Source organism: Sebastes umbrosus, chromosome 19, assembly GCF_015220745.1.
Source record: "Sebastes umbrosus isolate fSebUmb1 chromosome 19, fSebUmb1.pri, whole genome shotgun sequence".
NCBI lineage: Eukaryota > Metazoa > Chordata > Actinopteri > Perciformes > Sebastidae > Sebastes > Sebastes umbrosus.
In genome coordinates this window covers 22,336,178-22,360,279 of record NC_051287.1, presented here as the reverse complement: position 1 = coordinate 22,360,279, position 24,102 = coordinate 22,336,178, and the positions used below count along the sequence as shown (strand labels likewise).

General features: G+C 42.2%; 1 protein-coding gene across 2 annotated transcripts in view; it reads left to right on the top strand.

Moving 5' to 3' along the window:
* Positions 1 to 24,102, top strand: part of LOC119478080 (mediator of RNA polymerase II transcription subunit 13-like) — a 104,615-nt gene that overhangs the window by 70,153 nt on the left and 10,360 nt on the right. The window contains exons 5-22 of one of the 2 annotated variants that reach the window (XM_037752497.1): positions 9,462 to 9,607; positions 11,445 to 11,651; positions 12,332 to 12,496; positions 12,608 to 12,764; positions 12,865 to 12,969; positions 13,423 to 14,070; positions 15,691 to 15,904; positions 15,986 to 16,067; positions 16,177 to 16,298; positions 17,199 to 17,277; positions 17,382 to 17,599; positions 19,691 to 19,863; positions 20,085 to 21,013; positions 21,272 to 21,451; positions 21,607 to 21,836; positions 22,183 to 22,381; positions 22,489 to 22,777; positions 23,789 to 24,041. In XM_037752497.1, coding sequence (XP_037608425.1) covers positions 9,462 to 9,607; positions 11,445 to 11,651; positions 12,332 to 12,496; positions 12,608 to 12,764; positions 12,865 to 12,969; positions 13,423 to 14,070; positions 15,691 to 15,904; positions 15,986 to 16,067; positions 16,177 to 16,298; positions 17,199 to 17,277; positions 17,382 to 17,599; positions 19,691 to 19,863; positions 20,085 to 21,013; positions 21,272 to 21,451; positions 21,607 to 21,836; positions 22,183 to 22,381; positions 22,489 to 22,777; positions 23,789 to 24,041 — 4,396 coding nt within the window. The remainder of the gene's footprint in view (positions 1 to 9,461; positions 9,608 to 11,444; positions 11,652 to 12,331; positions 12,497 to 12,607; positions 12,765 to 12,864; positions 12,970 to 13,422; positions 14,071 to 15,690; positions 15,905 to 15,985; positions 16,068 to 16,176; positions 16,299 to 17,198; positions 17,278 to 17,381; positions 17,600 to 19,690; positions 19,864 to 20,084; positions 21,014 to 21,271; positions 21,452 to 21,606; positions 21,837 to 22,182; positions 22,382 to 22,488; positions 22,778 to 23,788; positions 24,042 to 24,102) is intronic. The other variant, XM_037752498.1, reaches the window with a different exon arrangement.

Genomic DNA, 24,102 nt, shown 5'->3' with positions numbered 1-24,102 from the left:
CTCCTCCTCCTCCTCCTCCTCCTCTCTCAGCACAACACTCATGCTCTCTTTGTGTCTGAATGGGAGGAAAGCACTCTGGGTTGGTAACGGATTGCATCAGACGCTGAGGGGAGCAAGAGAGAGAGTTACAGAGAGAGAGAGGAAGAGCGGGGAGGAGGCTCGGTGTGTGTGTGTGTGTGTGTGTGTGTGTGTGTGTGTGTGTGGTGGGGATCAGAGAAGATGGGGGGTCGTAAATTAATCATCACTATAGACGGCTGAATGGATGTATTAGGGTCTGTCTCTCTCATTAGTTCAGTCAATTCTATGCATGCCAAGTACACTACACAGTGTATTTGTTAATCTAGGTGCTTTCATTCGCATTAATGGCCATATACTCATGCATAAATAATGTTCATATTTTATAGTGTAATAGAGCTGTCCTCTGGTGCTAGACCATCAAACAGAAACAAGTTGCTCTCTTTTTAAAAATCACAGAAATCCTTACCTGACCTGAGGATGAGCTTTTTTTAATACAAGTGCTCTCCTCTCCTCTGTTCTCATCTCCTCTTCTCTTTTCTCCTCTCCTCTCCTCTCCTCTTTTCTCATCTCCTCTCCTCTTTTGTCGTCTCCTTTCCTCTTCTTTCCTCTCCTCTCTTCGTCTTTCATCTTTTCTCCCCCTCCCCTCCTCTCCTCTCCTCCTCCCCGGGGACTAATGACATTGAGATATTAGCCATCTCCTAGGCAACAAACATTTGGTGTTAGGCCACATCACAAGGTCACAGCGTCTCCAGCTAAACAAAACAACAACAACAAAAATATATATATGAAAAATATACTTATCACCCCTGCTCCACATCTTACCCACACTACCGGGCACGCATCTCCGATTATAGACCTGTGTGATATTTTTACTGATGCCAAGATTGTTTATTTGTTTGCACAATTAAAATGGCATGGTAAATGGATATGTGCTGGAGAGGAAGGAAGCCAGAGGGGTTTTGTACAAAGTCCTCCCTAATGTGAAAGAAAATTAAATTTAATCAAGTTAAATCATAAACAGACAGACGGGAAGAAACAACAAGAATAATGAGCGAGTAAAAAAAACAAAAACAATATATAATTGGCATGTTTGGTTAAATCTTTCCCCGGTGCTTTCAAAGGCTTAAAAAAAACTTCTGAGAGAAAGAAAGTCACGTGCTTCTGCCAAAACAGGTCGTGTGCAACGCGATGCTAATGCATTAATAGTTTGGTAGATTTAACAAGAATTAAAATGTAAGGCCTTTAAGGCTTGCATAAATACTTGTTATGGATAGTTAGTTAAAAGTTAGCTTCTTTTTTTTTTACGTTTATCACAAAAAAAGGATTATTACCTTAAAATAGTTGATGGGTGAATGATGTAAGATCCCAGATGTGTTGTATGGTCTAAAGACACAGGGGCCAACTGATCATCATGAGTGGCTGATGGATAGCTGTCCGACTGGCAGACGGATGGATAACTGATTGAATGACTGGTGGACTGACTAAAATACTCTGGGACTGGCTTATAAACACCAGTTGTGAAGAAAGCTCTAATAAAAGTTAAAGGGTTTGGGAGCGTCGGGATTTAGAGAGAGTGTTGAATGAGGAATTCTTAATTAGTTTTTCAATTCTTCAGTCAGTAAATACTTTTTAGTAGCACCATTAAGGAGGAGACATCCCCTTCATTGTTCCTCTTGCTCTTTAGTATTCCACCGACCATTTGCAATCAACTGCTTATGCAAACATTAAGCCTAGAAACTCCATTCAAACTTCAAGACGAAGTTAATGGAGGAACATACTTCTTTCAGAACTCTTCCTATGACCATTTATTTGCTGAAACGTTCTGGCTCCTTCAGTAAAATTATTCAGCATCATTTCAGGTGTTCTTGAAATCTTAAAGATTAGATTTATGGTTTCTGCAGAGCGATAGGAAGGTAAATCAAAGACACTGCTATGTAAGTAGGGCTGTCCAAAATAAAAAAATTTTGGCTCTGGAGCTTTGGTAGTAATCAACAGCAAATATTCAAAGCTTTGGCCAGGTAGGTGAAGGGGACGCAAGGGACCGGCATGACCCAAGGAGCGCTTAACCTCTCGGTTAGTAGGCAGCACGGACTCATGTCATTAAAGGTCCCATATCATGCTCATTTTCAGGTTCATACTTGTATTTTGTGTTTCTAATAGAACATGTTTACATGCTGCAATGTTAAAAAAAAACTTTATTTTCCTCATACTGTCTGCCTGAATATACCTGTAGTTACCTTCTGTCTTAAACGCTCCGTTTTAATGCATTTCAACGAATTGCAATGGAATTGCAATGGAATTGCGTTGCTAGGCAACAGTTTGGGTCCATGTTATGTCATGATGTTATTTACGTACACTGCAACAGGAAATAAGCTGGGACACATTTAGAATGTTTACGTTTAAAAATGTGTAGTGGTCTAAATATTGTATATTTGTTACATCACAAATGGACAGAAATCCTAACGGCTTGTTTCAAACGCACAATTTCTGAATACGGGCTGTGTGTATTTCTCCATATATTGAGCGTTTTGATAGTTTAACAGTATTTATATAGCACTCAAACCTGCTTCATAACGTAAAAGACCTGAAAAACTCACTTTTTACAATATGGGACCTTTAAAGCAGCATAATTCCTCTCTCACACTATCAGAGGCTTCCCCCACACTTGTTTTTTTGAACAAAAATGTGTCATGATGATGAGTCCGCACACGCCTCTGTCCGCGCTCAGCGTCTTGCTGGCCCTCTCCCCCTAAAAGCTGTTGTGTCCGCACTAAGCATTTCCTCTCCTCATCCTCCCGTGTGTTCGAGTGTAGACGTACCTCAAAGTCACGTTTTGCTGGCCCTCTCCCCCTAAATGGCAGCGTTTTGAGGCTGCTATCTTCACGCATGACGCACCGCCGACCCCGGCATTGCCCGGCTGCAAGCCTATATGCGTGATGCAGACTTCGGAGGCTTCCTCTCGGCCCTTTCGGTCGGAGCCTCGCACGGGGTTTCGCTGCGACATAAGCAAGGGCTGTGATGAGGGCTGTTGGCTCGTCTCCATGACGTGACTCGTTGGGAAAGACTCAACCAGACATTTGTCTGTTCTCGGCTGAGATGGACGGCACAGCGCTGCAACACGTGTCTTTCGGTTTGATTAAAACATCAGCAGGCGACAATATTTTGGAGTCATTGGGCAAAAATTCCATAATAAACTCTCAGCATATTGTAATACTTCTGCACCTCATCATGGCTCTGTTTTCAGGCTTTTAAAAATCTAGCCCCGTGACGGAAGACTTTGGCCAGTCACAGGTCATTTCAGAGAGAGAGCGTTCCTATTGGCTGTGCTTGGGCCATGTGGGCGGTGCTTGGTATTTCCTCAAGAGATCTCAACATTGCTGCCGGGTCACAAACTTTCTCATTTTACAGATAAACCGTGCACTACAAGATGATTCTGAAAACATTTGAGGAGAGAAATAGTCATTACAGTAACAGAATATTGATTCATATTTGATCAGCGCTGCCTAGTTTGACCGTTTGGTCGGAGTTCGCTAGTAATTGCCTCGTGGCTCTCATAGACGGAAGCTGGACGGCAGACTCCTGCTCGGCTCTGATTCTTTTTCAGATTACTTGTCTCATGCGCTACTGTCAGGATATAGCGACCGTTTTATAACAATAACTTTTTTTTAATCATATTTGCTCCAATCTCGCCTCCTTCAGCTTTAAAGGCATTATTTTTTTAAGGATTCTGTTATTCTACAGTATTGTTGTTTGTATAGTTATTTGTTATTGAATAAGAAGCATTTTCCAAAAGTTTTGGTGTGTTTCATGCATACATGTTTGTAATCCCGAGGCGTTAAAAACACAACAATAACAAATATGCAAATACCAAAATTGAAAATCAACAGCTTACCCAATGAACAAATAACCAAATAGTCAAATATTCAGCTCCAGCCCATATGTATGTAAGTGATAATACAATGTAGGTGTGCAGTTGTTTGTTACTATCATATCTGCTTGAGTTGCTAGAAAAAAGGATTTCATAGAGAAGTCAGTGGAAAGTCCACTGTAAATAGACACAGCAGCAGAGATCTATGCAGACTCATTGATTGACTACATGCACTGTGAGCAATAGAAATATTAATGTACTACAGGGGAATGAGACAGCAGATGATGTCATGTTTATTTCAGTGGCATTTAAGTCATTTTTTGTGCTTCTAAGATAAAAGTTCAGGAGTGCTGTCCTTTCATTCACCCTCATTAAATATTTGGATTACTGAAATATTTGCATTTTCTCCTTTGAAAATGTGTTGTTCTACATGCGTCCTGGGCCTCCCTGGAGACAGAAAACACGTGATGCACTATCCCCCAGATTTCTAATATTACCAGGTAAAACCACTGGCAGTGAGAGAGAAGGAAGAGAAAAAAACCCACATAGATCAATAGAGAGGATGGTGATACATCACAGCAGCAGCCTACCAACAGATCCTTTTCCTCTTTTTTTAATTAGGGCTGCAGATATGAAGGTAAAAGCCTGGGTATATCTCAAAGTATTCACAGTCCTTCTCTTCTGTTTTTCGGGACTAACAAGAAATCTCATCCGTGATAAGACTGGTATTTTTCTCTGAGCTTCTTCTCGTGCCCGTAGAGGGGGCGATGAGTGTGCACAGTTTGTGTCCTTGAGCACCTTTTCATTGTGAATCCATAATATACATAGTTTGGAGCAAGTGTTTGAGCACAAACATTGTGATAGCAACACTGGCTAAAACCACCCACTGGGGGTCACTGAATAATACATCAAGCCGACTGCATCCCCCCCCTTATGCTGGCGTTAATACCGGCGTGTCATGCAGGAACATATGCACACACACCTGCATTAGCCCGAGAGGATCGGTCGGATGTGTTTGCGTGGAATAAACTCATTGTGCCGGCCGGCGCGGTGGAAGGACTTTTTTAGAGCATGTGTGTAACATGCTGCTCACAAGAGTTTACAAGAGGGTAAACATCCTCCACGTCGGTCCACCAGAGCTGTGTTGACACTCTGAGATGTGTTCAGAATGAGCAGGAAGGTTTCGGCAGTAATAAGGACGGAGATAACTCACAATAGTGCTGCTGTGGTGGCAGACAGAGCATTTAAGGTGCAGATTAAGGAGGTTAATCCCACAGATTTGAGAGAATCTTAAGAAAATGCTGCTCAGTGCAGATGACTGTTAATGATATCTATACACAGTTATCACATCATGGGCTTTAGATGCTGGAAAAAAAAAAGCTTTGTGTTCACGTTTTACCGTTTATTGCTTTCTATCTAATCTTGTTTTATTTTTTCTCCCTCTGGGTTAGACATGAGAGAGCGTTCCCGCAAACCAGAGATAACCATTGCTATTTTGTGTGCCGTGTGTGATTGTACACACACAGATGCATGTGTGTCAAGTCCATGATGCATGTCGGACATTAACCAGCTCCCCTGCTGCCTGGCTGGTGGCGCCGTGACGGGGTGAAAAGACACATGTTGTCACATGAACCCAACACTGTCGCTTTCCCTTTTTTTTTCTTTTTCAGTGGGCATTCAAACGTACGTGTGATGCACACGTGTGCGTCCACATGTTGTTGCGATAACTGTGGGATTAGGTGCGTGCATTTGTGTTTCATTTGCACACGTGATAGCCTATATTTCATTTTTTTTTTTTTGTACATGCCTTACATATGAAATCAAATAAAATAGATACACACACACACACACACGGACAACGATGTGTGTGTGTGTGTGTTCTCTGTCTCTACATTCCCTGATTGATTTCACCATAAAACTGTGCTCAGTAGCCACCCATTAAAACTCTGATCTCATCGATATGTGTGCAGCAATTGTAGTGCGTGGCACTGAATTATTCACCTCCTCCTCTTTCTCTCACACTCGTTTTGCTCTCACTCCTCATTTTTACACTGTATCTTTCTCTCCTTGTCCTCCTAATATCCTCTTTGTCCTCCTATTTTCCCCTCTTCGTCTCTTGTTCATGCATTTCCTTAATTGTTCCACCTCTAGTGCTGCTCACTCTGTCTCCATCTTCTTCTTTCTTTCTACCCTGCTCTTCCTCCTCTCTCTCTCTCTCTCTCTCTCTCTCTCTCTCTCTCTCAGTTCTTTTCCTCAACCCCCTTCCCTCTCTCTCTCTCTCTCTCTCTCTCTCTCTCTCTCTCTCTCCATCTCCTCTCTCTATATCTCTCCAGTACTGTCAGCCCTGAGGCGAGTCTCAGCCATCACTCCTCTTCATTTATTAATACCTGTACTCATACAGCCCAGCACACACAGCTGCCTCACATCTCTGTCCACTGTCCACACACACACACACACACACACACGCTTGCCGAGTGCACAAATGTCCCCCGAGGATGCAAGAAGCCCAGTGTGTCCACACACTCACACCCGCTTACTGTGCAGAAAAATGCCCTTTGTAAAAGGACAGGGAGCATCAATCTCCCAGCTGCGTCAGCCTACAGTTTGATGCTCTTTTTGTACTTCTGCGTTTCCCTGACTCACATTTAATTGCACTTTATTGCAGCTATAATAGATTTTAGGTCATAATTGTTGCACATTAGTTAACGGTTGTACTGATTGCTTGTATAGTTTATATCAATCATAATTGTGTACCAAACTGAACTTTCCCTCTGTACACAATATTTAATGACTTTTCATCAGTAGCCTTTTTTTTGGGGATTCTCTTTGTAATGTATCAGGTGGATTTAATTGAGAGCACAAAGGTGAACAGGGTAATTCCAGCTGAAATATCAAAAGTATCCAGCCACTAATTGTGTTGGATCGCTGTTGCGAATGAGAGACAACGATACAAAGAGTGAACAGATGATTTCCAACAGCGCTTCACCGCCATTTGGCCAGAGCTGCCGTTTTTTACGAGGGGTCTTGAGGGAGCCGTGTTTCTGTGCACACATCAGTCCCGATCAGTGCGCACACATCTCATAAAAATATATAATAACAATATAAACAGAGTTATCAACACAAGAGGGAAATAAATTCTAATGGATGCTTCATTTCACAGCCTTATTTAATCTACACAGTGCAGCCACAACAGAAATAGTGACATAGTGAAATACATACATTTATCAATCAATCAGCTATGTGAAAAAAACTTAAAAAGACTTGTTTTTCATGCACTGGTCAATTTTAAGATTTTGGGCTATTTTGCTTCTATAACATGTCTTCTTTCAGACTAGTGGAAAGAAAAATGACACATTTAGGTGTTTATTTTACTACTTTGTTTATTTGAGTCTGTAGATTTCTCCTAAATTCACCAAACGTTAGCATTAGATAATTCCTCATTTGAATATTTAAACATAACATTTCAGAAAACTTGTAATAAAAAAATAAATAAATCTATAAGTTAAAAGTATTACCCTATTCACCTGTAGTCTCTCCAAAGTATATGGTATTTTACAATTCATATCTTTAAAGGTCATTTTCTCAAAATTAGGTTTTTCCCAAAACTCTGGGCTAGAAATCTCCACTTCAGTGGCACTTCCACGCACCAAAATTTCCAGTTCTGAAGGTTTTTGCAGAGGGGTTTGTTCTTATATCAATCACAGCCTGATTTATATAATATTTTATTTAAAAAAAAATGGCGACATTTTCTTTTTTTTATGGCTGTTGACAGTATTTTCTGATTTATGGAGTGATAAAAACAGATATCCAAAATTCCCTCTGTAAAAACCTCTGACACTAATGTGTCAACAAAATGAAACAAGAATTTTGACCCTGGCTTTATCCAACGTTCAGATTTCTGCTCTGGAAATATATGCAAATTAGCACATATTTCTTAAGATAATGCCTAATTTGCATATTTAACTATAGAATTACAGAAAACTTGCAGTACATACAGTCAATATCTTAATGTAAATAATCAACTGGGGAAGTTTCATGATAATATCTATTAGTTAATTTTTACATAATCGCCTGTAGTGTCTCCCCTTAAGAGCCCTTAGCCGTGTCTCAACACGGAAGACGATTTATGTTTTTCAATAGATTAGAATATAATTTAAATATTCTAAATTTAAATATCCTAAATGTAAATTGTGACTATGCATATGTGCATGTCAGTGAGCTGCACTGGTGGTACTCTTGACTTGCAGCTGTTCCCCTGAGTGTCTTCATGCAGCTATATATAGCTCTTCATATGGTGTAATGATGCACTGAGGACAAGGTTGGAGGGCGGTGACATTGAAAGCATTTTGACTCATGCGTTGTACAGATGTGAATTGAGGAGATGATAGACTATTGCTGTGTGTGAGAGAGAAAGAGAGAAAGAGAGACAGAGAGAGAGAGAGAGAGAGAGAGAGTGCATGCCTTTAGGTGTCACAGGCTAGTGTATGCATATGTAATGTATGTGCATTAGCTCTGCTCTTCCTCCTGTGATTGTGCATCACTGTGTCCAAACCACCTGTTATGAGGGCATGTTTTTCCTCCAGGAATGTTTATGAAGCAGAGAAATTGGCCTCTTCTCTCTTAGGGTGCACTCGGCGCCATCTGGAGGCCTCCACGGTCAACGCCACAAGATGTTTGGCTCCCTCCAGACCGTGTTTAGTTCTGCCCATGAGTGACTGTGGCGTGGAACTGGACACTTTATTGAATTTGATGAACCATTACAGCTCGAATGGAGGTCCAGATCCCTCGGGGGGAAAAGGAGATGTTGCATAGGAAGCAGGGCAATCACAAGGACATCAGAGTACCTGCTGACTTAATTGTCAGTCTTGATATATATAAACCAAGGTGCTAAGGAGGTTTATAGATTAAAAATATACATCAGCGAAGCCGTTCTGGTAGTTAATGATGTCCAGCCCGCCCACTGGTATGTAGATTGCAATAAGGCCCAAACAATTACTCCTCTGTGATTAAAAAAAAAGGAGCAATGCATGATGAACTATGCCCGGGTTGTGTAATAAAGAAAGCGCTGCATATGTAAACATGCAGTCACCACAATCAGTCACAAGCAAATGAGGATTTATACCTGCAATAAGGAGCCCGTGTGGGAAATGATGAAGATGATCAATGTAGGTAGAGCTCAGCGAGGCTTTTTACAAAGACACATTCTGAGTGTTGTTCTCCAAATTGCTGTTTGGAGAAAAGCACTCATCATCTGTCACGCCGCTGCCCGAAAGACCGGCATATTCATGTTTGTGCATTTGTTTTCCAATAGATGTGATTTATGGGTTTGTTTAATCTCAAGTTTAACGCAATTAAATGTAAATTTGATTCAATTTAAATCTCAATTCGATCCATTGTGAAGGTAAATGTACATGTAATTAAATCGGACAATGAGATTCTGTTTTATAGTGCTAACTCCAATTGATTAACTTTTTCATGGTGTGAAAGATCTTTCTATGTAAACACACACACTGAAGATAAACACCGCCACATCTGTGGTCCCACTATCTAAACCATTACTGTCTTCTGTCCCCAGCGAACACCTATCATGCTCCTTCTCCTTCTTCCTCCACGGGGACAGCAACGTGTGCACGAGTGTGGAGATCGCCCAGCACCAGCCGGCATACCACGTCACAGAGCACCACGTCTGCCTCGCGCAGACCTCCATCACACCTGTACAAGGTAATACCACAAACCCATTGTTTTGTTTTGTTTTTTCTTATTGATTATGTAGGCAGAACAAACAAAAATGATGTTCAGTAAGCATGCACTGCAATGAAGTACAACCAGAAATGTGTTATACTACTTATGGCCGGGCAATATATCAATATTATTATATCAATATCGTGATATGAGACTAGATATCGTCTTCGATTTTGGATATTTAATATGGAATAAGTGTTGTCTTTACCTGTTTTTGAAGGTACGGTACATCAAAGTGATGTCATTTTCTGAACCTACCCGACTGATCAAGCTATTCTATTATTTGCCTTTACCCACTTAGTCATTATATCCACGTGACTGATGTGGTATTTGGTAAAAAATATTGTGATATTTGATTTTTTTCCCATATCGCCCAGCCCTTATATTATTGATGAACATGTTCAATACTGCGTGCCATATTTTACAAAACATGATGTGCAATTATCAAATTAGCAGTAGTGGAAGTTGTATTCAGATCCATACTTTAGTAAAAGTATATTATATAAATACTCCATCATAAGGGTGTCGCGATATGCCGGTATAATACATATATGATAATATCGTGGATCCAGTGCCTCTTAAATAATTGTATATATACAGTTGTGGTTACAGACTCTCTGTCCACCTCGCTATACTCGTAGTTTCGGTGTAATTAATTTGCCAATAAAGAGACAAAACACACAATAAAAACAAAGATAAAGATGAATTTGACTATTAGCATTATTTATTTAATATCGTATAGCGTGAATTCTTTTGGCCATGATGATCATGTAGTGAAAATCTGATATCATGGCTGCCCTGTTCCATTACCAGTGGAAGTCTTGCATTGAAAAACTTAAAGTTAAAGTAGTATTAACAAACTAAACTTAAGGTGTCAAAAGTAAAAGTAATGGATGGAGAGAAGTTGCCCATGTGAATGGTATACTTACTATATACTGATGTATTAATGTGTAAGTAGAAGTTTACTGTTGTAGTTGGTCAAGGTTATTAGTGACTAAAGATAAATGTACTGGAGTAAAAAGTACATTATTTCCCTCTGAATTTCAGTGTAAAATAGACTAAAATGTAAATATTTAAGTACTTAAAAATGATACTTAATTTCAGTACTGGTGCAAATGTATTATGACATTCCACTGAAAAACTGTAGTTAAGTTCCTGATTTTATGGAGATTATATAAGCTTATCTCATACTTGGTCACTTCGTTATTGACTAAACTAATGATAGATCAAAAATAAATACTGCCAATCATATGATTAAATGAAATGAGATTATGTGCAACCTTCTACAAACTCATTGTATTTACTAGTCACCTCCTCAGTATGTGTCTTTGCTGTGCAATATAATGAAATACAGCAAAATGAATGAAATAATTTAAGATTGCTGATTACGAGTGTTGCAACAGTTCAACAAGGGTTCAGTTTGTATTGCGTTTTTTGTTGGTTCACGGTTTTGGCTCGGTTTGTTTTGCACATTAGGGAGAAGAAAATCATAACCATTTCCAATGTGTTTGAACTTTAAAATATATAACTAAATTGATTTATTGATAGTAAGGAATGAAATTTCTATATGAAGCCAAAACACAGATTTTATACATGAAATAAGGCAGGCTACTTGATGGACAAGTAGGCCTACAGTATGTTCAGATAATAGCCTCTTCTATGTCTCTGGCAACTCATCAAATAATTAGCAGGCCTGTATTTAATAGTGGTTCAACAAGCCCACAGTTCAGTTTGTACAGTCATTGAACGTTTTTTTTTTTTTTTTACAGTTTGGTTTTGCATCCCTACTGATTCTATCTGTTTTATATGTCTGCAGTGGTCCTGAGTCCGTACGGTCTGAGCGGCACTCTGACGGGTCAGGCCTACAAGATGAGTGACCCAGCGGCGCGGAAGCTGATGGAGGAGTGGAGCTACTTCTACCCCGTGGTACTTCCTCAGAAAGAGGGAAGTGGAGAAAAGGAAAAAGAGGAAGCAAGCCAGGCCTACGATCGCAACTGTCACGCGGCAGTGGAGGTCATCGTAGGTATGGAAACAGTCGACGTGTTTGTTGGATTTATAAGAGTGTGGAACCCTGCGTCTCCGTGTAGACTCCCAGGCAGTTTATAAGTGGATGGGGTGCTGTTGAAGTGCACTTTGGCTGCAATGATCCTCACAGTGTTTTATCACATCACAGGGTGGAAAAGGGGAAATGACTGGAAGGGGAGGAGGGAGCAGGAAAGACAGAAAGGAAAGATAGGGAAGCCCCGGGGAGTTACTCTAACAGCTTTGTCTAATCAGTCTGATCCCACAGCGTTGGTTTGACCTGATTATAATCAAAACTCCTATTGGATACCAGTTTACATCCAAGAAGGAAATCTGTCTGGTCGTTGCTGCCTTAAAATGATAGGGAAGAAGTGAGTGTGAGGGGATTTAACATGATATGTTTTATATGAGCAGTGAAAGTGTGTGATTACATTAATGGATAAGGAGCAAGTTCATTACATATAGTATGTAGACACTTATATCCTTCAGCAAAATATGATATGAATGATAGGTTGGTGAGCGTTAAGACATTTTTAAGCACAAGAATTCTTACGTATATAAAAAAAACTAGCTGTTTTAACTGACTCCAACAAATTGTGCTCAATAAAGCTTGCCTTTTAAAAATGAGAAACGGTCCCATTGTTTCAGTGAATAATGTCCTTCTCCTTTTCGTCTTCGTAGGTGGAGTAAGGATGACCTACCCAGCTGCTTTAGTGCTGATAGCCCAGGGAGACCTACCAGTGGAGCAGCCTCCACCTGTTCTTGCAGCTCAGGGCCTCAGCAGGGAGCCAAACCACTGCAGCGTGCCGCTCACACCGCCGACGTCGCCGCAGCAGCCCTGCTCAGGTAACAAAAACACACGCAGACGCACCTTCCTGCAGGATATAACATTGTGCATACGTACATCTAATTGCTCTCCTGCTTTATGACATCTGCTCCACCCTTTATCTTTTTCAGCGGACAGCGGCTTCGTGACCTCCATCTCCAGCGTCGCCACGCCAGACAGCAGCATGGGAGTCGCCAGCATCAGCCCGAAGCATTCTGGGAAGAAGCTAACCTGTCAGGTAGTCCACCAGGCCTGGAGGGAGTGCTATCTCAACCAGCCGCAACACGTGTAAGTTTCAACCGTCGCTTGAGTTCGTTTCATCCGTTTGGTGTAATTATTACGGAGGCGCAGTTGACGTGGCCCTCACGGATCTGTGTGTTCCCCGCAGACCGAATCCGCCAACTGACGTGACGCCTAAGAAGGAAGTGCCAAACGGAGTAACCATGTGGGACTTCAACGATCTGGGAGCGAGAGCGTCCTGCAGCTGCTCCAGGTACCACAGAGCTGCACCCAAGCTGTTCAATATCAGCATTATATTTTTTATATGGACAGTATCTGAGCTTTGTGTTCATGTTTATTACATACGACATATTTATATTTAAAACAAGATGGATGCTCCAATTATACTATAAAGTCTGAAAAAATTAAAAGTCTATCCTAGATTCTGATTTTGTTAGTAAAATACTGTAATTAATGCAATTCTAAGTGTCAGATCACACACTAAACTTTAATAAAACCAAAGACTAATACTGTTCAGCAGATGAGAGTCTTTTAAAATCTCAAAAAGAAGGGAATAAAAGCAAAATGGGGACATTTGGAGACTCAAAGACTCTCGTTATTGTAACATTAAATCAACATCTCTGTAATAATTACATTAAAACAGGTTATTTAGGGGTTTTTCATTAGTTTTTGTTTTCTTTTTTTAACCTCCTTGACTTTATTGCAGGTTGAAGCAGCAGAAGTTGAATCTGACCGCCACGTCCACTGCCAACCCCCAGACTAGTGCCAACCCCTCTCAGTCCTCTGGCCCGTCATTATACCCTCCCTCCCTGCCCAAACACAAGACCAGCGACAAGACAGAAAAGGCTGACAAACAGTCCAAGAGGCCAGCCACGATCCCCTTCCACCACCGTCTGTCTGTCACGCAGGAGACCTCTCTGGAGCAGGACTCACCAGGAGGGCCCCAGCTTGGGGGTCTTGTGGCTCTGGAGCCACCGTTGGAGCCTCTGCCGAGCTGCAAGTATCCCAAACCCCTCTCCAATGGCAGAAAAGCCCCCGAGTCCCTTCTCCATTCGCCAATGTCTCCACTGCCTCCCACGCTCAGCCCACACCCCCGAGTGCAGGACCCAGAGGTCCTGGATGGGCCTGTGGACATGCCTGTCTGTCAGGACGGGACTTTGGGGATGGGGTTGATTACCAGCGAGACAGCTGTGTACGCAGCCCTGCTGAGGCAGAGGGAGAACGGGGCCGGCTGGTGGAGAGGCTTCAGGACTCCCAGGACTGATAAGACTGACTACAGACCCTGTGAACTCCCTAGTGATAAATTAGAAGAGGTGAAGACAGAGACGGCCACTGAGGGAATTCCGCTAAAGAGGTAAGGGAGAGACTCAACAGCAGGGTTTTGCAAAACCTTAGGTGCAGTTGGGAGAGGAAGAGCAGTGAGTAGCTATGAATAAAGAGATTATTGGCTTCTGGATGCGTTGGACAGGGCTACCTGAACCACAATCATAAGATGGGTTTCCACCAAGAAGTTCCTGATCATTTTAGTCCCGGGACTTTTTTTCGATGAAAACTAAAAGGTTCCTTCAGCCCACTGTTGTTTGCGTCAGTTGTCAGTTCAGTGTGTCCGCCTGTTTCATCTAAAATACACGTTTGAAAAAGATAAACGTTAGATTTCTTCTCACTGCAACATTATTTACTGCTGCATAAAATTTACTGCTGCACGTTGGATGTAATGAATGAAATGCAGAGGAGGAAAATGAAACGAAGTGTCTCCACAGTAAATCATCTGTCATGTTTGATGGTTATTTATTTGCGCTTTAGAACGTAACGGCCATGGAACAATCAGAAAATAACTTTTCTCTCTCTCGTTCACAGCACCGCTGTGCTGTCTGTCTCTTCTACCGCTCACCCTCTTGGCTCGCTTGCGTGATATCTCTCTTTTTTAAAATGCATCGGGAAGCCGACAGCAAAGTCTGACTTTACATTTAATATTATCAAACAAAGAGAAATGCTTTCCCCTCGTCTTAAAATGGTCCTAAATTGATGCCAGAATACTTCCTTGTTTATGAATGAAGCAGTAGAGTTGAAGCAGCGGTGCTGTGTGTGTGTGTGTGTTTCACCAATCAGTGATGGTCATCCCTGCAAACTCCACCCCGAAAGTTCCTGTACTTTCAGATAGTACTACCCTCCCAACCAGGGCTTTTGTTACCCCCAAAAAATGCAACTTAAAGAGGACCTATTATGCTTGTGTGCTCTTTCCTTTTGTGTGTTGTATAATTTGTAGTTTTTTGTGCATGTAAAAGGTCTGTAAAGTTACAAAGCCCAAAGTCCACGCCAAAGGGATTTACTGTCGCCCGACAGAAACGCTGCTCCTGAACTGCCTGAAACGCCTCGCTTGAAGTCCCGCCTTTTCTTCCGTAATGTGTTGATGTCACCAAGTAACACATTTACATAACAGCTACTCTGGCACGCCCTCAAACAAAGCTAGTTAGAGCGGAGCTGGAGCGGAGTCCGAAAAGTTTGGTCCTGCTGACCAATCACAACAGTGGACCGGCTGACCAATCAGAGCAGACTGGGCTTTTTGGGAGGTGGGGAGGGTCAAGAGCTCAAACAGCAGCAGGTGCTGCAGCACAGCCGTTATGAGAAAAGTAAAGCGTTTTTTGAGCATTAAAACATGTAAACATGTTCTAGTAGAAATCCAAAATACAAGTATACACTTGAAAATGAGCATAATAGGTCCTCTTTAATTTAGACCCTGGACCCTGCAGTCGAACCGTAATGAGTTCCTCAAAAGATTCCTGGTTCCGGGGGAAAGTTTCTGCGGTTGAAAGGGGGCTATACTAAACACACAGCATCAACAATATAAACTGGGGTATTTAGCACCTTTGTCAGGTGAGATTAGATACGAAGCCACAAAAGAAAGAAAGAAAGTAAGAACAAATTAACTACAACTACACATTATTTGCATTTGTCTTCTCCTTGTCTCCACCAGACTATACACACAGACTCAAAAGAGGTTTAAAATCTCAGAGGAGAGGCTGCGGGACCACATCGACGCTCTGGGCCTGTTCCAGCAGCCGGGCGTGGAGGCACTGCGGGAGCCCGGGGACGATCCATACGACTTCAAGGAAGGAGACATTGAGTACACTTTCTCCTCTTCCAAGAGGTTAAAGGGTCAGGGACGAGAACCCAGCAAGAAGGCCAAGGTAGGACGCTGTTTAAAAACACAATGTAGTGATGGTTAAGATTCTGAAAAATGATTCTTATTTTTCTTCTAATTCATTCAGCAGGGAGAAGAAATCACCAGCAATGGAGCACTGCCTGATGGAAACGATGCCATGTCCATTTTTAACTCGGCTCCAAAATCAGGTGGGACGTCAGCCGCCACCACCAACATCATGCTGTACATAATCTACAGTAAACTGAGTTCAGTGAACGTTTTCGAGCCATTGTCCTAAAGTTGTTTGTGTTGTTTCAGATGAATCGAGTCAGGATGACGCAGCTGCCAAAGCCAACCCTTCTCTGACCCGGGAAAAAGATCTGGTGGTCAACATCTCTGATCTAGACAACATATTTGATGAAGATGAGGAAGAGTTGGGGGTGAGGCATCATGGTTTTTCGTACTATATTCTGACATATATGTTGTTTTTTTAACAAACAGCATGTAAGATACATTGTCTGATTATAATAACCATCATTAATAAATAGTAAATTGATTAAACTATAGTCATTTTACTGTTAACGAACAATGAAATTATAATGATGTTTACTAATTATTAGTAATGCAATAATTTGTTATTTTAACAGTTTATTGTTGTACACATTGTAACATTTTAAATACCATATTAAGTATTTGTTAATGATTATGAAAGGTTTGTAAACCTTTAAGAAATGGTTTGCAAAACATCTATAAACATTACATAGATAGATATTTGTAACACTTAGTTAATGGTTAATAAATACGTTGCAAAGCATCTATAAACATTATTTAGATAGATAGTTAACACTTTGTCAATGGTTAATAATCGGTTTCTGGTCCATCTATCTATGTAATGTACAAATCAATTGGTAATCATTAACAAATACTTAATATAGCATATAACATATAACGTGTGCAACAATAAACTGTTAATTAATAGTTTACTAATGTAATCAGAATGTAATTGTTATCGTCTCTTATCTGTTAACCAATTATTTCATATTAAATAAACTAATGATAAAATAACAGAAAGTATGGCATTACTAATAATTAGTAAATATGATTAATTATGATTTCATTGTTAGCAGTAAAATAGTTAAAAACTATCAATTTACCATTTATAAATGATGGTTATTATAAAGTGTTACCTTGCAGGGTTTAGTGGAAGCACAGGCAGTGACATTCTCTCATTATCCATTATGTTTTATGCTTCATTATTCTGAAGCTGAACATAATGTATTAATTAAAGCTGATCCTCTAATATTATGTGTAATAATTTGTAGACTGTTTACCCCAACCAGCACTCCACCAAGCTGCCGGTATCGACCGAAGATCGCCCTCTGGGGAAAGAAGGCAGAGTTGCGGTACCTTATCCATCAAGTGAGTCACTGCGATGTGGTGAAAATACATTTCTATACTAAATACAGTTTTTATGTATAGTCCCATTACACCTGTTCTCTTTCTCCATTCCTGTCTCCTTTCAGCAGTAGCAGACCTCCAGAGGATGTTTCCCACGCCACCCTCTTTAGAACAGCACCCAGCCTTCTCTCCCATCATGACGTATCGCGACACCCCGAGCCAAGAGCCCCCTGCGCCCAGCGGAGCGGCCGACCACCTGCTGCCTTTGGCCTCTGCCCACTTCACTGAATACAGGATGGAGATTGAGGAGGGCATGGCCAGTCCCAGACAGGACGATATCAAGGTGAGGAGAGGTGGATCGATCCCCCTATTAAGCTTTGTGCGTCATGCGTTAAAGGAGCTCGAGGAGATTATAGGGAATAGGGACTAGGGCTGGTTAATTACTTTCATAAATTACTTTAAAACTCCCATCAAGATGAAGTCAATACAAGGACTTGTTGACTGTCAGCTCCTGAGCAGCTGGTCAGGCTCACACATCATGTCGGAATTGTTTCACTGATACCTGTAGTTCGCTAATTCGCTATCTCTGTCTTGTGAGACAGACATCTGTACTGACTGCAGCTGGGAAACACTAATTATAGCAGAATGCACTTAGTGACTACTATTAGGTGCATCTGCTTGTCAACACAAACAAACAGCTCAATACGTAAAACACACAAACAGGATTGAAAGGTTTAATTTAGCGTTTTAGAATCGATTGGATCCAAGTAAATTAATGACAACTGAGTGTTAGATGCTCCAGATGTAGTAGATTTTCATTGGATTGAACCACAGTTTCCATTGTTTATAGAGTGTGATGTGGTATATAATCAAACATGTATTCAGCGCTAGTCGGTGTGGGGAATATCACCTTGTAAATGAGACGGGTCAGAGGGGAGAGCGGGCACATGATCACAAAAACTGGACACTTGAAGAGTCTATAAATGTTGGTATAGATCTTGTTTTCTTTTGTGATATGTTGATGTTAAAGCTAAAATATGTCATAAAATGTTTAAACCTATGGATAATGTGAGTGGAATATCTCCTTGGAACATATTGGGCTCCTTAATTTATTTATTTAGTATATAATTTGACAGAATACCTTAGCACTATGACGGGAAAAACCAAACCAATAAGGACTTTATACTACTGGCAAGTATTACCTGTGTAGCCAAAGCCTGATTGGTTTATTCCTCTGTGCCATAGACCTCCATTGTTGGCCAAAGACTGTTAGAAATACATCAATGAGCTACATTGATGCACTGGGTTACATGTCCCTTGAACATGGGCACTGTAGTTTGTTTTGAGTCAATCCCACATACACTGTACTGCTGTTTTAAATACACTGGTGTACTTGGTGTGTTTCCCGAAAAGGTGATCTCAGTCTGCTTCCAAGCGGACTCTGGTGCGGTTTGTTTGTGGTGTGAAAGTAAACGAACCAACCGCAGGATTTTATGATTGCAGATATGTGATTTTAGCATGATAGACTACTAATAAATCCATCTGCTGATTGTAAAATCTCTTCAGGAAGCGACCTATATTTAAGGCCGTGTATATGAGCACGTCAGCGTGTGTACTTTCCCTAATTAATAGGTCAAAAGCTGTTAAAACGGGAGCGCTTGTATCTGACTCTGTGTACTTTGTCAGTTAATTAACTCCATTAAAAAAGTGTATGACAGCAATCCCACAGTACGCCGACCATGCGCGTGTCCGTGCGCTCCCCAGCGTTCAGACTATGCGTTCGCACCAGTCATCTGGGGAATTCGCAGGATGACAATCACCAAAACAGTCCAATCAATGGGTTACCTGTCAGACTGAATAACTTCATGTTTACTCCTCTGGTTCGTTTGTAAAAAGTCAGTGCGAACAGGAACCGGACCAGATTCAATTTTAAGATTTATGTCTTCAGTAGGAATGAACGGTCTAGGGGCTGAGAGCACTTCATTGTTGTTTTTGGTCTTTTCATGTGATGTAAGAAAAATATAGAATATTGCCTGCGGTATCCTTTAAGACCATGACAGTGACTTTAGTTTATTCAAACGGCTTCTATAGTCCAGAGATGTGAATCCAACACAGTGCTTACAGTTACCTGATACTTTAATATACTGTAATACGGCTGCTTAGTGCATATCAAATACAGTGAAATTGCATCTCTCTAGGTTAAACCAAATAACATTGTGTTAGATTACACATGGCTTGCTCTAGCACAATATGTAACCTGCTAACTAAAGTACCTTCATTCTTGTCAGGCATGCTTACCAGATAGATATGTCAACCACATCTTGTAATTTCAGAGAAAATAATCACCAAATGATAGACTCCCTCTTCTACTTCTTTTTTGTCTGTGTTACTAAATGATTAACTTCTATTTTACCATCATATCTTCTCTATCCAGCCACAAATAGGCTCCTCCATGTTTGCTCCACTCTCCTGCCTACCCAGCCAGATTCTACCACAACTCAAGATCCCGGATCAGTGCTACTATCGTCCATCCTGGGCCCTCTTGCCCAAAATGGAGCATTTCCCGGTCATGCATCCTCAGAATGCTTTCATCAGAGACGGATACACGTGAGTAGACAGCTTTTGTGACTAAGAGATCTTTGATTATTTAAAAAAACAATGTTGTGCAGGAGTATGTGGTTTCTGAAGGATGAATAAGTGAGACTTTTTAGCCTCACTAGTAAGAGTGCCTGTTTGGGTGGAAGGAGCTGCTGCCAGACAACTAAAGTCATCGTGTTTTTCTGTCTTGACTATTAGTTTTTGTTTTCTTCAATGTGTGTGTTTTCCAGAAACATGCCCAGTGTCAACGCCCTCACGGACCAGGAGTACGGCCAGATGAGCGGCACCACTGCTTCTGTGGGCACCTCTGCTGGCATCCTCCCATCTCCTGCCACTCCCCGCTTCTCTGTGCCAACTCCGCGAACCCCTCGCACGCCCCGGGGTATCAACGCCGCAAGCTCTGGGCAGGGCTCGGTGAAGCAGGACGGTACTGAGCTCAGCTCGCCGGCCTCCACGCCCTCCACCAGCCTCCCTCTCAGCTCCGTAGAGCCCCACGCTCGGCCAGGACCCTCCCTGCCCGAGGCCCACAGCCTGTACGCCATCCTCCTGCTCTCGGACTCCGTCCTCAACGTCTTCAAGGATCGCAACTTTGACAGCTGCTGTATCTGCGCCTGCAATATGAATGTCAAAGGAGCAGATGTGGGGGTGTATATCCCTGATTCTACTTGTGAAGATCAGTACCGCTGTATGTGTGGCTTCAGCGCCATCGTGAACAGGCGGCTGGCCCACGGCACGGGCCTCTTCCTGGAGGACGAGCTGGATATTTACGGTCGGACTTCTGAAGTAGGCCGGGCGGCCGAGAGGAGGCTGGCTCTTTGCCGGCGGGACCCAACTATGGGTGACCCCAGGGCCAAGCGGCCGCAAGACGCCGCCCCCACCTCTCCGTTAGTCATGATCCTCCTGCAGGAGCACTGCTCCCAGCCCATTTCCTCCCTGGCGTCACTGCATGTCCCCCTCAGCTGTTCCTGCCACGGCCGCAAGGGGGCACTGCTCCAAAGCTGGATGTCTGAAAAGCAGTGGGCCGACGGGAGTGATGCCTGTGTGGACTGTTACAACGCCTTGGAGCAGGGGCTGCAGTATGTGGACAACTCCACAGGAGGGAAAGTAGATCCAGCTGTTGTCAGAAGTACAGCTCTTCACTCCTGGCCTCACACAAATGGTGAGAAGGGCTTTGAAAAATATGCAATGTACAAATAGCTGAATGCATCCTTGGGATAACAGTAACCCTTAAATAAAATCCTAATTTACAGATCTTTGGTATTATTATTTTCATGTATATCTAGCTGCCTTTCTAAACTATGTATTGATGTGTATTATGTGTGTTCATCTGTTTCTTTTGTGTATAGACTCATGTTAACATGTGTGCATCTGTTCATGTATTCTCTTTGTGTCCGTGTGTGTCTGCCAATCTCCACAGTGGTGGACATGAACATGTTGTCGTCCCAGGATATGGTTCGTATGCTGCTGTCTCTGCAGCCTTTCCTACAGGATGCTATCCAGAAGAAGAGATCAGGACGGACCTGGGAAAACATCCAGCATGTTCAAGGTCCACTCACCTGGCAGCAGTTCCATAAGATGGCTGGGAGAGGTTCCTACGGTGAGTCAATGCGTTTCTTCATATTTATGCAGAACACAAATCCCCCGTCTTAGTTTTTACTGTATGTTACCCGTAATACTACAAATCTCTGACGTGATCGTGTGGAATGCACAGAAAAAGTCATCTAAAAATGTGACTCTTTCTATTCGTCTAAGGTTCGGAGGAGTCACCAGAGCCCTTGCCCATCCCTCCAGTGTTACTGGGCTATGACCGGGAGAGAGACTTCTTGGCATTGTCCCCCTTGGCGTTACCTTTCTGGGAGAAGTTGCTGCTGGAGCCTTACGGGGGGCAGCGAGACGTGGCGTATGTGGTGCTCTGTCCCAATAGCCCCTCTCTGCTGGCTGCAGCCCAGGCCTTCTTCCAGGAACTCAGCGCCGTTTATGAGGTAAGAGATTGGACTCCGAATCATAAGTATCGTACAATTTCAACACATATGCTAATATAGAGTGTTATTTTTGGGGGGGTAGATATATTTTATTGATTTTGAAAGTTTTTATCAAACAAGAGTAGAACATACAAAACATACAGTATATATTTGACTTACATTTCAATTCATTTACTCAACCCCTAACTACAAAGAGGCACCACTCAACAAATACGTTAACAAATTGAAGTCCTCATTTAAAAGGATCAGACGTCTCGCAAGGAGTGTAGTGAAAGCTATTACTACGTAGGCTTTTATAAAGGGTTTCTAATGAGAGAATGACAAGTAGCCTTGACTCTGTTTCCAGACGTGCCGCCTGGGGAAGCATCGCCCTCTGGCCAAGGTGTCCAGGGATGGCGTTGTGCGCGTGGGGGAAGAAGTGGAGCCAGAGAAGCTGGAGGAGCTGGACGTGGACCAGTGGGTGACTGGGCCCTGGACTGGACAGCAGCACGCCGACAACCTCAGCAAACTTAAACTCTACGCTTACGCCTGCAAGCAGCAGCTTGGTGAGAACATTGAAACGGACTAATCTAATCTGATAAATAAAATATCATCCAGGCACTTCTATTGCACTCTATTCTATTTTTAAATCCTGCTTTTTTTGTTTTTGCAGGTCCCCAGCTGTCAGCCCTGCCTTTGGACAGCAGTCTTCTGTTGCCTCCAAAAGTCCAGCCTCCCTCGAACCCCACATCCTCATCCCAGCCTGCCTCTTCTGGGCAGCCTCAAGCCTGGGGCCCCGATGGCGAACATGCTCCAGGGGCCGTGAGTTCAGGAAACGCTTCGACCCCGACTGCAGCAACCTCAAACCAGACGGGGGAGACAACCCAAGGAGCACCCACCGACTCTAAAGGGCCTTCCAGTGCCACACCACCAGCCAACACACCAGCAGAAATCCCTGAACTGTAAGACCCAAATTATTGAGGAAATGGCTTCATCTCTATGACGGCCTGTTGAGGCCATTGTAGGTTAAAAAAAGATTAAATAAATTACGGAGCCGGGGGAGGGAGGTAATATTCTGAGAAAAAAAATTGGATTTTCCGAGATTAAAGTCATACATTTACAAGAAAGAAAATTGGATATTCTCTTAGATTATAAAGTCATAAATTTGCGAGATTATAAAGTCGTAAATTTATGAGAAAAAAATAGTGTGTGAGTATTGAGTACAAAACCGTGCTAATGGAAAATAGTGTGGTACTTTTGTTTAGGAACCACATCGCTTCACTTTGCAAGGTTGGATCAACCTCATACTTATGCCACCGTTAAACACTGCGGTAAAATGAGCCGCACAGTGCAAAATATATTGTTATTATTATGTATTGTAGCGGACTCTCCATTCATCCATTCTCTGTTTATACGGGGCCAGGTCACAGGGGCAGCAGACTAAACACGGTACTCTAGACATCCCTCTCCACAGCAAACTCTAAGGACATAATTCACCATAATCTATGGTTCAACACAATAACTTGTTATGTTCCTTTGCTGTGTTGTTTTCCCTTCACAGACAAGTGTCATTGTGTAACTATGGTAACGCAGTGTGTTCAGTGTCTTCTCAAAAGTTGTTTTTTAGCGTTAGCTGTGCTGAAATAAAAGACACACACCTTTGCGTAGTCAAAGATAGAAGTCATTTGTCTCTACTTTCCTGTAACTTCTATAATATTAGTACTTATGATCATAAAAGAACATAAGTAAAAACGCCTTGCTCAGTTTTCCGAGTTTTTTGCTGGTAAATTTATGTCCTTATAATCTCGCAAATTTGTGAGTTTTTTTCTTGTAAATTTGTCACTTTAATCTCAGAGAATATCCAAGATCTTTTTTTCTCCTAAATTTACGACTTTTATCTCGGAAATACTGCGATTTTTCACATTATTATAGTAACTACAGTCCAACTTCTTTCTTCTCTTGCTCTCTTCCAGCACTGCTGAGCAGTCTAGGATCGGCATCCCCACTGAGGCCGACTCAACGGACGGCCTCGCCAACCCACCAGCTATCGTTATTTACATCGTGGATGCTTTTCTTAGCTCCAGTGGAGCGAGAAACGAAGGGGGAGAGGAAGAAGAGGGTGAAGAGGTGGAGGCCAGTAGCATTTGGCTACTAGGACTTCTTCGCTGCTACACAGAGATGCTGCAGACTTTGCCTGAGTCGATGAGACCTGCGCTGGTGCTACAGGTAGGAAAACTCACAGATTTACACTGGACAGAATTCACTCTTGATCTACAGTATTCACTCA